Raw genomic sequence first — 16,118 nt, forward strand, 5'->3', positions numbered from 1 at the left:
TTTTCCGACAAGGATTCTATTGGCCGAAGGTAGCTTCGGATGCAGCAGATTTAGTTCAAAAGTGCGAAAATTGCCAAAAATGTGCAAGAGACCAGAAGCAACCTTCATCATTGACTCAGCTAATACAACCAACCTGGCCGTTGCAAATATGGGGCCTGGATCTGCTAGGTCCACTTCCACCAGCGCAGGGCAACTTGAGATATGTCATGGTGGCGGTAGAATAATTTTCTAAGTGGATCGAAGCGAAGCCTTTGGCTACAATAACTTCGGCTACAGTCCAAAAATTCTTCTGGCAGAATAGAGTTTGTCGATTCGGTGTGCCGAAGGCTATAACTGTGGACAATGGAACACAGTTTGATGCTGAGACTTTCAAAGATTTCTGCGATCAGATTGGCACGAAAATTCATTTTGCATCAGTCAGGCACCCGGAATCAAACGGACCAGTTGAAAGGGCAAATGGTATTGTAATGACGGGAATAATGAAGTTAATCTTCAATTAGCCCAGAGGAAAGTGGCCAGATGAGTTGGTTAAAGTGGTGTGAAGCCATAATACAACTATACCAAGATCAACAGGTTTTACACCATTCAAATTATTGTTTGGAAACGAAGCTATAACCCCCGAAGAGGCTAAAGCGGGGTCAATAAGTACAATAGCTTCGGTAGAGGACGAAGCTAATTAATCTGTGGCAAAAGATACTATAGAAGGGACCAGACTTCAGGCTGTGGAAAATATCAACAAATATCAAGCCGAAACAATAAAATGGCATGATAGAAAAGTTTGGTTGAAAGAAATTAAGCCAGGACATCTGGTGCTTCGGAGAGTAGCCAACCCTGACACAGTAGGCAAGCTTCAGCTGAAGTGGGAAGGACACTTTCTAGTAGTATCTTCGTCAAGACCCGGTTCTTACAGATTAAAGGACATGGACGGCAACGACATTCCTAGATCTTGGAATGCGGATGAGCTTCGATGATATTATGTATAAATTAATGTAATCTTTTTCATTTTTCCTATGGCACCCTTTTCCTTTCCAAAGGGGGAGAAAGGTTTTTAATGGGGCCATAGTTTGTAATTTCCCCTTTCTTATTCAGCTCTACGAGAGCAAAATCCCCCAAGATATGTAAATGTAAAATCTGAGCATGCACCATCGAGTGCAGAAAAAAGAGAAAAAAAACAGGGAAAAGCTCGAAAGTAGTCCCTAAGGGGATGCAGAGCACGACGAAGCTACAAAAAGCCGTTCCTAAGGGAGCGCAGCGTAAGTTTTCTGCTCAAAAGTCGTTCCTAAGGGAATGCAGAGCCAAATACTGCCGAAATATAAGGCGAAGCGCGAAAAGTCAATGCGAATACCGCCGAAATAGAAGGCGAAGAAGTTCAAAAGATGTTCCTAAGGGGATGCAGAACTTACATCGAAAAATAAGCGGTGCAGCCGAAAAATAAACGACAAAGAGACTTTAGTCATTCCTAAGGGAATGAAGGTTATGGATGTGGCTTCGTATGTGTGTGTTTGGGCATTCATTTGCACGATACATTACATCATACATTGCATTCATAAACATTCATTTAGACATACATAGGTTCATCATCATCATATCATACAGATACATACAGTGGCTTCGGCTCTAAGGATGCAGCTTCGGAAGCAGATTTATGCTTCGTTGTGTACGAAAAGAAGGGAAGGTGTTTTTCGCCTTCGGCTCAAAAAATACAAGTTTCGTTCACATCAAAGAAGTTCATACATGGACGAAAAGGTAAAAGTATATTACAAGGTATGGACAAATTTACAGAGTAGTATCTGATTCTCTAATTACAATATTTTTTACAAGGATAATACAAGAGTTTTTCTAGAGTTTTTTTTCACAGCAAGGTTTTCGACTTCATCATCATCTGCTAAGCTTCGGATCATCTGCTAAGCTTCGACTCAATGCTCCTCGGCTTTGTCATCTTGTACATATCAAAGCATTATAAGGTAAATTCAAGTTTCAATAAAAAGGTAAGCACAAGGTATGAGTTTATTACCGGTTTAAGGTGACTTCGAGCTTCGTCACCAGCCAGGTTTCGCCCGCCCTTTGCCCAGATTTGAGTAACGAATCTGTTTCCGATGCTTCGGGCTAGGCCGAGGATGTCATCCAAGTCTACTGGCGACAGGCTGAAGTTTGGTCTGTTTACAATATTTCCATGTGTACAACCAGCCTTCATGAAAGCGACAGTTGTGCCTCGAGAAGCTAGCAGAGCACAAAAGTCACCATGTCCAGCTATAACTTCGTCGAGAGCATCAACTTCACCTTCAATATGATCAAATGTGCCCGGCAGGTCTTCAACCGAAGGTTTAAACTTTTCGAAACTGGCTCCAACTGAGTTGAAAACCTGCTTCAGCCGTTGAATGCACCGGGTACCGAAGCCTAAGTATTTTTCCTGAAGATCCTTGAGTGATTTCTGCAGATTTGAACTTTTTTCAACTTCGGCTTCGAGTTTTGTTTTGAAATATTTCTTCTCTTGCTCAAAGCTTTTTGACTGTAGGGAAAGTTCACTGTTCAATCTGGCGATCTCGGCTTGAGCTTCTGCCAGTGAACCTTCCATCGTTTGAAGCATGAAGTCTTTCTTTTCTAGGGCAGCTTCATGATCTTTAATCTTGTTCTTCAAGCCCTCAATTATAACTTCGTTTTTCTTGTCCTCGAGGTCTTGTTGCATCCTCAAGGCTTTGCTTAGTAGTAGGCTTTGACAAAATAACCTTCATCAAAAAACATCTTCATATCAAAACAATAAAAAGTTAAGGGAAGAATTTTACCTTGAAGTTAGAATAAAACAGGCTACCGACGATATGTTGTCGTCGGTATCTGGTGAGATCGGTTTCGAGCTTTGGAAAACCAACACTTTTTGATAAAGTGCTGACAACCTTCGCCCCAACTCGGTCCTGAAGGCATCCTAAACTCTCTTCGGCAACACCACTGAAGAGCAGCGCCCCTGTCTGGTACCCGCAAGATATGGCATAGTCCCTCAGCTCTTCTTTTTCAGCCTTTGACAATTCTTGCCCAATTATGTTTTGAAAGTTGAAATTTCCTTCTTCCGAAGCATCTTCGGCAGGCTCCTTCTCTTTTCCAGGCATCTTCTCCCTTTTTTCAGGCACTGCAGCCGGGGTTTCCTCAGCAGCTGCAGTAGTTTCTTCCTCAGCCATATTCAAAATCATTTCATCAATGACAGAAAGCGTGTTTTCCAAATTTGTGGCTTCGGCTGTAGCAGCTTCAGAAGTAGAAGCTTCGACAGGAGCAGCTTCGGCTGCTGCTATTTTCGGCGCTGAGGCCGACGACGGTGTTTCTTCAATAGCCTCAATGACAGTAATAATTCTTCGCTTATTTGGTTCAGCGGGCTTCTCGGCAGCCGAAGGCTCTTTCTTCTTCTGTAAAAGCTTCATCAGTTCCGGTCCCAGCGGACTTAGCTTATTAGGTAGAGATTCAGTCATTACCTTTAAAATTTCTTCTGCGTCAGTGGCAGAAGGCGTTGAGGGAATTTCTTCTTCTAAATCAGCTTTTGGATTCGGAGCTGTAGCCTTCCTTTTCTTGGATACAGCCACCTTTGGCTCAGGACTGAATTTTTTCTTTTTTGCTAAATTTTCATCTTCTTTTATCATTCTGGCAGCTTGTCTTTGCATAACACTGATAGCTCTTTTTTGTTTTGGCCCTTCGGCACCTTTGCTCAACTATTCATAGTCTGGATATTCAAATTTCAGAGCGTCCATTACTCGGTTTAGCCTTCGTTTCGGTCGGGTGCCGAAGGCTGCCGTCATCAATTGATCTTCTTTCTTCGTATAATTGCCCAAGATTTCATTACACATAACTTCAATTGTATCCAACCATTCTTGACAGGGTTCTTTGAAGTCTTTCTTGAACTTAAAATGGTAGGGCAGTCGAAAAAGTTCATTCTTTTTCTTCTCTCCTTTAAGCTTCGGCATACTCCAATCCTTTAACGTCGGAAATACTCTATTTGCTAAGTACTCCTGAACCAAATCCCTAGTACCAATATGTTCAGCCACAACTCTAAATTCGCCCACAGCATCTGGGCATGATGTCCCCGACGTCATGCGGCACTGGGGCCTAGTTAACCCGAAGGTTAGGTCCAGCGGGCTCTGAACTAGCTTCTCCTTTTTCTCATCAATCTTAACATAAAACCACTCAGTTTTCCAACCGGTTGGCCATTTGGTGCGGTAGCTAACCACCAGTGTCTTCATGTCTTTGCGGTAGGCAAAATTATAACAGCCGAAATTCTCGTGCAATCCATCTTCTCTAGCTTTCGTCTGATAGTGAAGTTCGTGCACCCGGCAGAAGGCTTCGGCAAGTGGCTCCACTCCTTGGCTTCGAAGAGCCCATATAAAGACGCTGAGCCTAACGATAGCGTTAGGAGTCAGCGGATAAAGATAAATTTTGAAATTTTCCAAAACATCTGCAATCATTCCATACAGAGGAAACCTCAACCCTGCTTTGAAGAAGCTCTTAAAAACTACCACCTCATCATTTTCTGGCTTCGGGATGGTCTCTTCCCCGCCAAAGCGAATCAGCTTCTTCTTGGCTTCCCCGAAGTAGCCTAGCTTCGTCATCATGGGCATATCGGCCTTGGAGACATTCGACTTCCCAAAATCCAAGTGGCTGGGTTTGGATGGCATAGTGGTGTTATAATCTATCTCTTCTTCACCAGCATCACCCTCTTCAATATCTGCCTGCTCGGCTTCGGCAGCAGGTGCACCTTCGTTAGAAGCACCCTCTGGCACAACCAGTCCCGACTGCCTCATAACTTTGGAGATTGGGGTAGTCTCAGTAGCTTCAGTCTCCTCTCCGTCGCGTGTAATCCTAGCTGTCGAGCGCACCCTGGCCATTTGATGCTGAATTTCTTGCGTATTGACGAAGTTGATTATTTTTTATCTTTGCCGAAGCTCCCTCTTGTGATGAAGCTAAAGAAAAACGATGCTTTGATTGAGAATACGGTGAATAAGCTTCAGTTGTGGTCAAATTTTTCGGCAACACAACAGTGCGATAGTAGTAAATACTGTGGTAACTTCACACCTACCCGTCTGTTTATATAGTGCTACAGGTGGGAAGGTAAATCGTCAAGCCGCTCGCACCCGCTAAACAGTCGTCCGGACCCACTGAATGGTGGACCATAGTGCGCAAGAAGGCGAATCACCAGATCGCGCGTACCCGTCGTATGGTGGGACCACCTTAAACTCGGAATATTTAAATCGTTTCTCGACAACGAGCTCAGGGAAGGTGTTTTTCGGACCTTCAGCATTCCGAAGCCTAAGAGAATTTTTCACGGGTCGAGCTCATTACGAAAAACGATCTGGCACCGTGAAGGGGCTACTGTTGGGGGCCTGCTTCGTCGCCGAAGGTCCCATAAGAATAAACACCTTTGGAAGATCGACATAGAAGCAAAACCGAAGCTACCAATCAGAGAGCTTCATAGCGTACTTCCAGATGCACCGACTTAAAGATGCACCGACATAATCATTTGTAAAGGGCATGAATGTAATTTCTCACAGGCTGCGTCCTGTGCCTATAAATAGATGAACAATACCTTCACGTTGTCTTTTATTCGCTCATGCGCCACGCTTGGATTTTTGTCTTCTGTCAAGCCGAAGGTACAAATGTAATTAAATATTGTCTTTATCTATTCAAGATTATATAATAAAGATATATGAATGATGTTATATGGTTATTCATGTTATCTTTCATGTTTCATATGCTTTGTCTTTCATTAACGTATATTGAGATGATGAAGGTACGTCCTTCATGACCTTCGTCCGAAGATCATTATATCCTAAGGGAAATAATGCTTCGAAGGACGAAGGACATTAACATTCAATATTTTGTGTTGCCTTGTTCTTAACTCATAGCATTTGAGAACAAGTCCCCAACAAATATCCTACCCCTGATGTATCTTTTTCTTTTCTGTCATCTTATTTTTCTTGTGTGAAAAACAAGTCACGAAGGACTTAATTTGGTCTCATGTAATAAATGTGCCCGTATCATTAAGTAAAATGCTTCTTCCTAATAGACTTCCGAAGCTACAAAAAGTCGTTCCTAGGGGAGCTCAGAGTAAGTTTTGAAGCTACAAAAGTCATTCCTAAGGGAGCGCAGAGTAAGTTTTGAACCAACAAAAGTCGTTCCTAAGGGAGCGCAGAGTAAGTTCCGAAGCTCAAAAGTCGTTCCTAAGGGAATGCAGAGCTTAAATACCACCGAAATAGAAGGTGAAGAAGCTCCAAAGTCATTCCTAAGGGAATGCAGAGCTTAAATACCACCGAAATAGAAGGTGAAGAAGCTCCAAAGTCATTCCTAAGGGGATGCAGAGCTTAAATACCACCGAAATATAAGGTGAAGAAGCTCCAAAGTCGTTCCTAAGGGGATGCATAGCTTAAGGACTCCAAAGTCGTCCCTAAGGGGATGCAGAGTCTTGTGTGTTCCAGTGTGGGCGCGCGTGTGTGTTCGGCATCACCATCATATTGCATCATATCATTGCATCATTCCGCATAACATTACATCATACATCATATCGCATCAACGGCAAAAAGATTGGATACGAAGCAGATCTTCAGCAATACTTTGTTGAATGAAAATGTGTTGAGGCATGAAGCAAACCTTCGGCCGATATAATTTTATCACAATAGATTCGCCATTAAAAAGGGCCTTCTTTCTTTACGAAGCATGAAAAGAAGGGAAGGTGTTTTTTTGCCGAAGGCTCAAAAACGGTATGTGCGTAAATTTCATGCATCATAAAGAAATATATTACAATAATTTACATGTCTGATTAATTGTTCTATACACCAAATGTTACATAGTGTCATTACAATAAAATTCTGATTTTCCTTAAGTATTTTCTCGGTGGCTTCGTTCAACAACCTGTCGACGACTTCGTCGATGATGGAGTTAGCAACGCTCATTATATCCAGTGCTTCTTTCATGACCGGATCGGACAGGGGGTTGTATGGCTCGAGCAGCGGTGACAGTTCAGCTATAATAGTCAAACTGTTAATTTTGAAGCCAAAAACTAAATGCCGAAGCTAAAATTCAAAAACAATACCTATACGCCTTGCGCGCTCAGCAGCTTCTTCGGCTCGCCTAGCTTCTTCTCGGGCATCATCGGTTTCTTTTTCATTTTTCTTTATGATTTTGTTGGCCAATTCTCGGCCACCGTTCACCCAAACATCAGAGTAAAACTTCCCACCCACCAAAGTAGCTTCGGCCAAAGGGTCTCTCGTGTCGTCAGTGGAGAAGGTGGCTTCAGACTGGGCCGCAGTTTTGACGTGGTCGCAACGAGCCTTCTCCAGAATTGTCGCAATACCTCGAGCGCCAGTGAAAGCACAGATATCCCCGCGGTCGCTCAGGATCTCTTCAAAAGCTTCGGCTTCCCCGCTTATCCAATCAATAACACCCTCGGGGTCGCCTCGAATAAAATTCTCTTTGGAAGAATAAGCACCTACTTTGGCAAAGTTGTTTTTCATTTTTCTTACGCAATCCAAGGACTTCTCGAAGCACCTTTCCTTGGATTCGAGAAGCTCCTCAACATTTTTTCCAGCCTAGCTTTCGACCATTCACTTATTTCTTGACTAGCTTTTGCAAGTGCAAAATTTTCATTAGCTTCGGCAAGTGTTTTCCGAAGGTCTTCAATTTCGGCTTTATGAGCTTCAGATTGAGCGTTAAATTTCGCTTCACCTCCATTCACTTTATCCACCAATGAAAGTAGAATATTATCCTTCTCCAAGGCTTCATTTCTCAGTTTGATAACTTCTGACCGAAGGTTGCCGAGGGCTATCACGCAGCTTTCATCTTCAGCGTTCTTTTGCGCCCTCAAAGAGTTGCTGAGAATTAAGCCCTGCAAGAAGATAGAATTAACACCAGAATACACGACAAGATAATATATTTTAAGTCCATCACTTTTGTACCTTCAGACTGTTGTATGCAAGGCTATCCGCAAGGTCATCTTTTGACATAGTGGAGAGGCCAGCTTTGAGCTTCAAAAATCCCATATTCTTAGCCATCTCCCATGCCGACGGATATTTCCTTGTTGTCCGGGAGACAGTATAGAAAATCATCTTCGTCCGTGCCGTTGAACACTAAGGCCCCCTTCGGATATTTTAGTTCCCGGGCGTAGTGATTGGCTTCCATGATTTCTTCTTCAGATAACTTTTTTCCCGAAGCATGACGAATAATAAAGTCAGAATCTGCGGACGGTGCTTCAGGGGTAGGAAATTCAGCTTTTTCGGCCGCATCCTTCTCCAGAGCTATGCCGGTATCTAGAGATTCTAGTTCGGCTCTCTCAGTTGCAGCAGGCTCTGCCTTCATGGGCGCTGGGGGCTCAGCTTCGGTTTCAGCACGAGCCGTCGCAGCTTCGGCAACCTTTCTTGCAGGCGCAGGAGTCAATGCCCTTGTCGTCTCCATGACAGCGTCCAGCACGCTTGCCATTCTTCTCCTCTTGGGAGTTATTGCAGGAGTTTTTGCCACCTTCGGCAATTCTGCCTCCAGCAGTTCTGCTTTTTCCTCTCGGTCTAGCTTCTCGGCTATCTCTTCTTCAGCTTCGACAGTTTGTATCGGCACTTTGGTCGAACTGGTTGCAGAAACCTTCAGTACTGCAGCCGCTTCTTCAACGCTCTGAACGATAGGAGCAGCTTGTTCCGCTTCGGCAGCAGAAGATGTCCCTTCACCAAATTTCGGCACTGTGGTCGTTTCAATGTATCTTGGTCAGTGGGTCAAAACCTTGATCTTCTTCCCCTTCGGCACAACAGAGATGGCTGGGGCGGCAGTTTTCCTTTTCTTCCCCTGTTTTCGCGCAGGGTAATTGTAGTCTGGATACACGAAGCCGATAACATCAAAAACTCTGCTCAATCTTTTCTTGCCTCGCCCTCCGAAGGCTGAGGTCAAGGCATCATCTTCGGCTCTTGTGTATGCTCCAAGTAACTCATCGCTAGTTGCATCAACACATTTCAGCCAGTCGTCATTTGGTTCGTCAAACTGGTCTCTGTATCTGAAGGTGTATTTCAAGTAAACCAATCCACCTTGACCGGACCCGGCAGCAGTCTCCTTCGGCATCTCCCAGTTATCTACAAGTGGCCATACCCTGTAGGCTATGTGCTCTTGAACCAGGTATCTTATGCCAATGAAGGCACAAACATTATTAAAGGCCTTCTGGCAAGCTTCGGTATCATTCCCAAGCGCGGCAGCAGGCCTTCGGAGGCCAAAGCGAGACCATATAGGACGTTGGATAATCCCCTTTATGTCCTCCCTTTCAATCAGATTATTCTTAACAAAAAACCATTCCTCCATTCAGGCCCCGGACCACCTTTTCTGAAATGTCGAAACTGGATAGCTTGCATCAGAATGGGAATGAATCCATAACAACCGAAGTTGTTGTGATACTGCTCTTTGCCAGTGGCCTTCGTCTCGTATAGTAGTTCATGCATATTGCAAAAACACTTCGCGCTCGGTTCCAGCCCTTGGCTTCTCACAGCCCAAACATACATACCCATTCTGATTATAGCTTCGGGAGTAATTTGATGAAGAAAGATCTCAAATGCCTTTAAAACTTCAACCGAAAATTTGCTCAATGGGAACCAAGACCCGCCTTCATAAAGCTTATTTAGACAACAACCTCATTTTCTTCAGGTGCAGGGGCGGCGTTGTCCCCTCTAACCCTCACAATAGACATGTCACGAAAGTATCTTCCCTTCATGGCATCAATCTGACTCTATTTAATGGACGACTTTCCGAAGATGGTATGGCTTGGCCGCCAAGGCCGATCTTCGGAATCTTCACCCCCACTTTCCACATTAAAGTCATCGCTATCACCAGAATCCTTAGACAGCCCAGCTAATATTTCATTTGTAATCTTTTCCGTGTTTGTCTTTTCCATTGCTTCTTAAAACCTAGCTAGGGCAGGGTCCACAATCTTCTTCTCCTCAGACATCTTCTCTTTAGACGTATAGCGAACACTTGTGCAAATGCTGAAGCTCACAAAACAAGTGAAATCTGACAGCAAGAAATTTAAAACTTGAGAAAACAGCACAAGCAATTGAAATGGCGCAGCAGATGTTGTCGCTGTGGGTTTATATTTATATGCCTCATGCATTGCAGCTTGGCGGGCCCCATTTGTCATTGACTTTTGCTATTCTAGCGAAGGGAAGGTGTTTTTCGGACCTTCGGCTAAAAGCCTTCGTTCACGTCGCAGTCTGAATTTGTTAAGATACAAAAACAAATTAATACTGCGAGGGGCTACTGTTGGGGGCCTTCGTCTTTTGAATGTCCTCAAAAACACGACTAACATGTCTTCCAGTATAGTATACTGTCACATGAGGCTTCGGCTTTGAGATGAAGGTGTACATAGTATGAAAGGCGCAACCTGGAAGAAGGATGGACCAGTTCCAAAGCTGTGGATGAAAAAGCTTCGGCTTAGCACAAAGACGACGATGGAGAATGAAACCGACTTAAAAGGGAAAAGACTGCTTAGTCCTCGACAGCTTACCTTTTAGCTAATAGTAAATGTCAGGGACATGAATGTAATTTTACTCAGGCTGCGTCCTGTGCCTATAAATAGATGAACATTAACACCGTACTGTTCACGCTGACTTGTAATCGCTTGCACGTCACCCTTTGACTTTTATCTTCTGTCAAGCCGAAGGTACAAATGCAACTTAATATCATCAATGTTTGTTCATAATTATATAATGTCAATATACATGTTTTAAAGATTTAGCATGATTATTCATGGTCTTTTTATGTTTTATACGTCCCTATCTATATTTTTGTATATTGAAATGATGAAGGTATGTCCTTCAGGACCTTCGTCTGAAGATCATTATACCCTAAGGGAAATAATGCTTCGAAGGACGAAGGTCTTTAACCATTAACATTTGTGTTGCCTTGTTCTTAACTCATAGCATTTGAGAACAAGTGACCAACAGTGATATCCTGGCCCAAGGCTTAATAGAATTAATAGAGTACTCATATCAACAAGGTGCATCTTTGTTTCAGAAGCCTATCTCAAAAGAACCTCTGAGTTAAGCGTGCTTGGCTCAGACCAATTTGGGATGGGTAACCAACCGAGAAGTTTTCCCCGGTGCGCATGTGTGAGGACAAAGTGTGAGAAAAAGACTCGTGTTGGTTTGTGGGGATGGTCTATGATCCTAGAGGGTTGCCAGGAGTAAGCAACGCTAGTCTGGGAGTGGAGGGGGTGTTACAAATGGGATTAGAGCTGAACCTCACGGTTTCACGAGCATGTGTGGGCTAGAGGTTTGAGTATATGGTGCATGTGGGCCTAGAGTGGTCACATGGCATGGCATATGATGACAGTAGACACAGACGTGGCCAAAAGGCAGGTTTCTAGCTTGGGGTTGACTGACAAAGACATCAGTCTTCTAAGGGGGGTGGATTGTGATTTCTTGGCCCAAGGCTTAATAGAATTAATAGAATACTCATATCAACAAGGTGAAGCCTATCTCAAAAGAACCTCTGGGTTAAGTGTGCTTGGCTCAGAGCAATTTTGGGATAGGTGACCAACCGGAAAGTTTTCCCCGATACGCATGAGTGAGGACAAAGTGCACGTAAAAGGCTCGTGTTGGTTTGTAGGGATGTTCTATGATCCTAGAGGGTTGCCAGGAGTAAGCACCGTCGGTCCGAGAGTGTATGGGGTGTTACAGGGAAGAAGGGAGGAATTCCACAAAATGGCAATCTGCAGAATCGAGTTGGGATTAAGATGAAGCAATTCAATATGATAATAATGAAGGAGGTCACAGAAGAAGTGAGAGACATGTAGATCGATCCTGTGCTTCAGATGATGAGTAAAAACGACGATTTGGCCATTGTCAGACATTGGGAAGGATTCCTTACTCAAGATTTTCCATTGAATGTTTTCTTTTCTTGATGTAGACCTGCTGTCACTAGGGTCCTTAGGTCTTTCGCATTGAATATGAAGGCTTCAAACTTATGTGGGTGAGAAGCGGTCATTCATACCATCTCACGATCTAGTGGCGGTGGAGGAAAGCAAGGGTTTGTGCGACTGGAAGCTAAAGTGACGGATGTAAGGGAGCGTTGGAAAGCTAAATTATTGATTGATGATATGGTGAAAGTCTAAAATTGCGAAGGAGTCCTATTTGAGCCCATTACCGAAGATGAAGCGCCATGAATCTGCGAATGCAGAAGCACAAAGATCTATTCTGAAGCTGATGAGGAAGCTAAAGCGACTCAATTTTTCAGAATCTAAAGTGATAGTCTGGTAATGTTGGTCACTTGTTTTCAATTGTCGTATGGAATCAAAAACAAGGCAACACAATGTTAAAAAGTAGACACCTTCGTCCTTGGAGTGTTATCTCTTCGAGATAACGATTCAAGGACTAAGGTAGAGTATAATTGAATGGAATACACGAAGTAAGACGAAGATATGAGAACTCATCTCATGTGCCTTATCATTTTATTTCTCTTCTCATACAAGTTTACAATCATACCTTCGGCTTCTTGATGCAAGATAGCACGAAGGTGTTTCAGAGGTTGATCTAGACGAAGCTGTAGCACCTGGTTCAAGGTACTTTATATGGGATATTGTTCATCTATTTATAGGGGAGACAAACCGACCTAATATAGGATTACAATTGTGCCCTTCACTGTTTACAAATGCCATTAGGGAAGTAGCATATTTTCTTCAGCTTCGGTTGCGCATGTTCAAGACTTCGTCACCTTCTCCTTTGGCTCGCACCCAAAGCCTTTCTTTTGTCGCCAAAGCTATCAGTTTTGGCTAACATTCTTCCACTCGCATGTATGTGAGAAGCTTCTCTGCATGCCTTACTGTCCGAAGATTCGCTTCGTCCATCAGTAGAGATTCCTGAAATACACTAATTTGTGCCAAAGTAAAAAGTTTAAATGAGTGATCTTCGACATAGCTTTTCCCCACACCTTTAAGGTGATCATGTGATGTAACTAGTCAAAGTACCTTTGGCAACATTGGCCCCTACAGATAAACTAACCAAGACTTCATTAGTGAAATCTCGAGTTCAAGGGCTTGGGGGCTAAGAGACGACAATGGGGACTCAGCTAAAAGGTAGAACAACTTGGTTGTAGCACAATCAAGCTATGAAAGAAGAATCAAGCGAAGTCTTATCTCTCTGAGCTAATAACCTAGTCAAATAAGACTTGAGAGGGGCTATGTTAAAGAAATATACTAGTATTATCCTTCAATCATCGAATAAAGAAGACTGACAAGTCATCCCTGGAGCATGGGGAGTAATCCAGGGACTTAGCCCATGTAACAAGTTGTCCTCATCGACAAGGAAACCTTAAGATAATGAAGATGGCAAGATCTGACCAGATTGGGAAATAAGACTGGTATCTTATAAATATAGCAATTCATGCACCCATAAGTATATGATCCCTGATAATTCAGGATAGGCTAAGTCTAGGCTTCTTACTGTTCATATCTCTTAACTGATCTATACTTGCTTAGTTTAGGTTGGTTACTGTTTATATCTCTTAACCGACCTAGACTTGTGTCATGTAACTGACTTAAACATGTAACCGCACTCCTCCTTAGACTATAAAAAATGGACCAAGAGGCCCCAAGAGGAGAGGCGGGCCCAATATAGTGACAAGCATATTCAAATGAATACCCAAGATTTCTATAAAAAATAAAAAATAATTCCATTTTTTACCAGTTATAAAGTAGTTGATACGTGAATATGAATATGTTAAGACTTTATAGATATTATATATGCTAATTATTTTATCTCTTAGAGTTAATTTGGGAACCGCATTTTTAAGAAAAATTTGTTCATTTTATAAGGAAAATAAAAATTTCTTAAAACAATGGAGCTTTCAAATTAGTCCTTAGTAATTTTAAATACTATCTTCTTTCATAAATATATGACATCGTTGATTTTTTATCAAAAACTTTGACCAGTTATATTATTCAAAATATTTATTAAAAAAATATAAATTTTAAGTTAAATATAAACTACCTTAAATGATAAAACAAATAAATAATAAATAATAACTTATTATTTTTTAAATAAAACGAAGTACCATGTTTCAAATGCTGGCCGGCTACTGCCTAAGAGGGCATGCCATCATATTATACTAAATAGACTATCATAAAGAACAGATGGTATTATTTCACATCGAATGACTCATTGTCCTCGCTAGCACTGTCAACATAAACCAATGTTATTAGAGCCAATTTCCGCGCTGCTGAAGAATGAAGACTGAGCTTGCACATCCAGAAGCATCCATCACATGCTTTGTTTTCTTCTTCTTACATTTTCAAGTCCTCCCAACTCACTCCCATTCCGAAGGACGCTAAGTTAGTATACCTTACCAGGCTTCAACGTCCTTAATTAAGCCCGACCAGGATAGCAATCCGTCGATTAAACCATACCTTACGTCAGTAAATAACGCTCATAGAATAAAATACAACACGTCTCCGCACGTAGAGGAGTAGCACAGCATATTCGTTGCTTGCTCTTGACAGTGGTGTACGGTTCACAGGCAGCCGCCGAGAGTGAGCGCGGCCTGCAGGTCCAGCCGCCAAAGGTAGCTGCCGGCGGCGTCCAGACGCCACACATCGCAGGGCGCCACCACGGGGGAACCGACGCGCCGGGCGCTCCAGTGCCGGGCGCGGACGCGGCACGTGAATCCCGCGCAGGTGCCCCACGCCGGGAGGGCACCGCCGAGCACCACGGGCGCCGCCGCCTCGTCGCCGTCGTCCGCGGATGCAGCGCGGACAAACGCGGCGTTCCACAACGTGACGCGGCCCCACTGGTCCGACACGAACGCCGGGGCCTCGTCGTGGCCCGTCGCGGAGGCCGGCGCCTCGCCGTCGCGCCACGTCGCGGTCACCTCTTCCACCGTCACCAAGTAAGCTGCAGCAGCAGCGGGGCGCATCGCGCGCGGAGCCAACGGCCGTGCCGCCGTAGCCACCTGAGACGGCACGAGCTCCGGCCCCACTGTCGCAGGACAAGCAGCGGCCTTATCCTCCGCCGCCGTCACGGGCATGAGCGGCAGCGTTGCGAGCTGGCGCTGCTGCGGCCGGGGTGGCGGCGACGAGTCCACGGATGACGTCCCCGACGAGGACGAGGACGGCGACGAAGACGACTTCTCCTTGTCGCAGTGCTCCCGGCAGTCGCCCACATCTTGCGCCGCCGCCGTCGCCGCAGGCGCTGCAGTCACCATCGCAACTTTGGCCGCCTTCTTGGGCTTCCGGCCCCTCCTCCCGCCGCCTCCGCACGCGGCCTTTCGCTTCCCTCTCCCGGCACCGGCGGCTGATCCGGTCACCGGTGCCGATGCCGGTGCCGGCGCGGGCGCCATGGCCGCCGGCTTAGGCGCAATCGGGCGGAACTTGAGCATGATCCTCCCCATCTGCCAGGCCGCGCCTGCCTGCTGCGCGGCCGCGGTGGCGGCGTACCTCGGCGCGAGGCAGCACCCTCCCTTTCTCTCCATCCCCTCTCCCGACCGCACACGTCTCAAAAACCAACCAACCCGGTATGAGTACGAGTACGACACACTTCCTTCTACTTTCTCGCCGCTCGCACGATGGCACTATGGCAGTGAGAGAGATAAGATACGACCACCACCAGGACGCCGACGACCCGGGTGCGGCTTGAGGCCCGGCGCTTTAATACAGCGCCTGGGGAGGCGAAGGGACACGCGTCGGGACACGTACGTGTGGAGAGGCCGAGGCGCGCAGTGCGCTATCATTGGCCGGCTGCGAGCCACCACGTGGCGGCTCACCGCAGCGGTAGGCACGTGAAAGGCCGCGGCCCGATTGGGCACGCCGCGCCAATGGTTGTCCTGGCACGCAAACGCGAGAAAAATCAAACCCCACCTCTCATCATCCCGCTCGCTGCCATGTGGACCCATCTGACCTACCCCACTCGCCAGGATAGGGGCGAGGCGGCGACGTGTCCTACCTGCTGTCCCACCCGTAGAGTGCAAGGGAGCCTATACTTCGAAGACACGTACGTAAAGGTTCACTCTTACTGACGTGTGGGACTAGGCATTCTCGTTGGCCCAAATGTCGGTTCCTGGGGGTTAGCTATGCAGGAGAAGTTGGGCGAGACCACGAGGAGGAGAAGGAGAAGTGGACAAATGAGAGCTCGCGG

General features: G+C 45.1%; 1 protein-coding gene across 1 annotated transcript; it reads right to left on the reverse strand.

The window, feature by feature from the left end:
• Positions 1-14,215: 14,215 nt before the first annotated feature.
• On the reverse strand, positions 14,216-15,608 carry LOC100277012 (uncharacterized). The gene is given in 1 exon segment (NM_001150686.2): positions 14,216-15,608. A coding segment is annotated over 1 exon segment (957 nt). The 5' UTR covers positions 15,457-15,608; the 3' UTR covers positions 14,216-14,499.
• Positions 15,609-16,118: the final 510 nt, after the last annotated feature.

The sequence above is a fragment of the Zea mays genome, chromosome 10, assembly GCF_902167145.1.
Source record: "Zea mays cultivar B73 chromosome 10, Zm-B73-REFERENCE-NAM-5.0, whole genome shotgun sequence".
Classification (NCBI taxonomy): Eukaryota; Viridiplantae; Streptophyta; class Magnoliopsida; order Poales; family Poaceae; genus Zea; species Zea mays.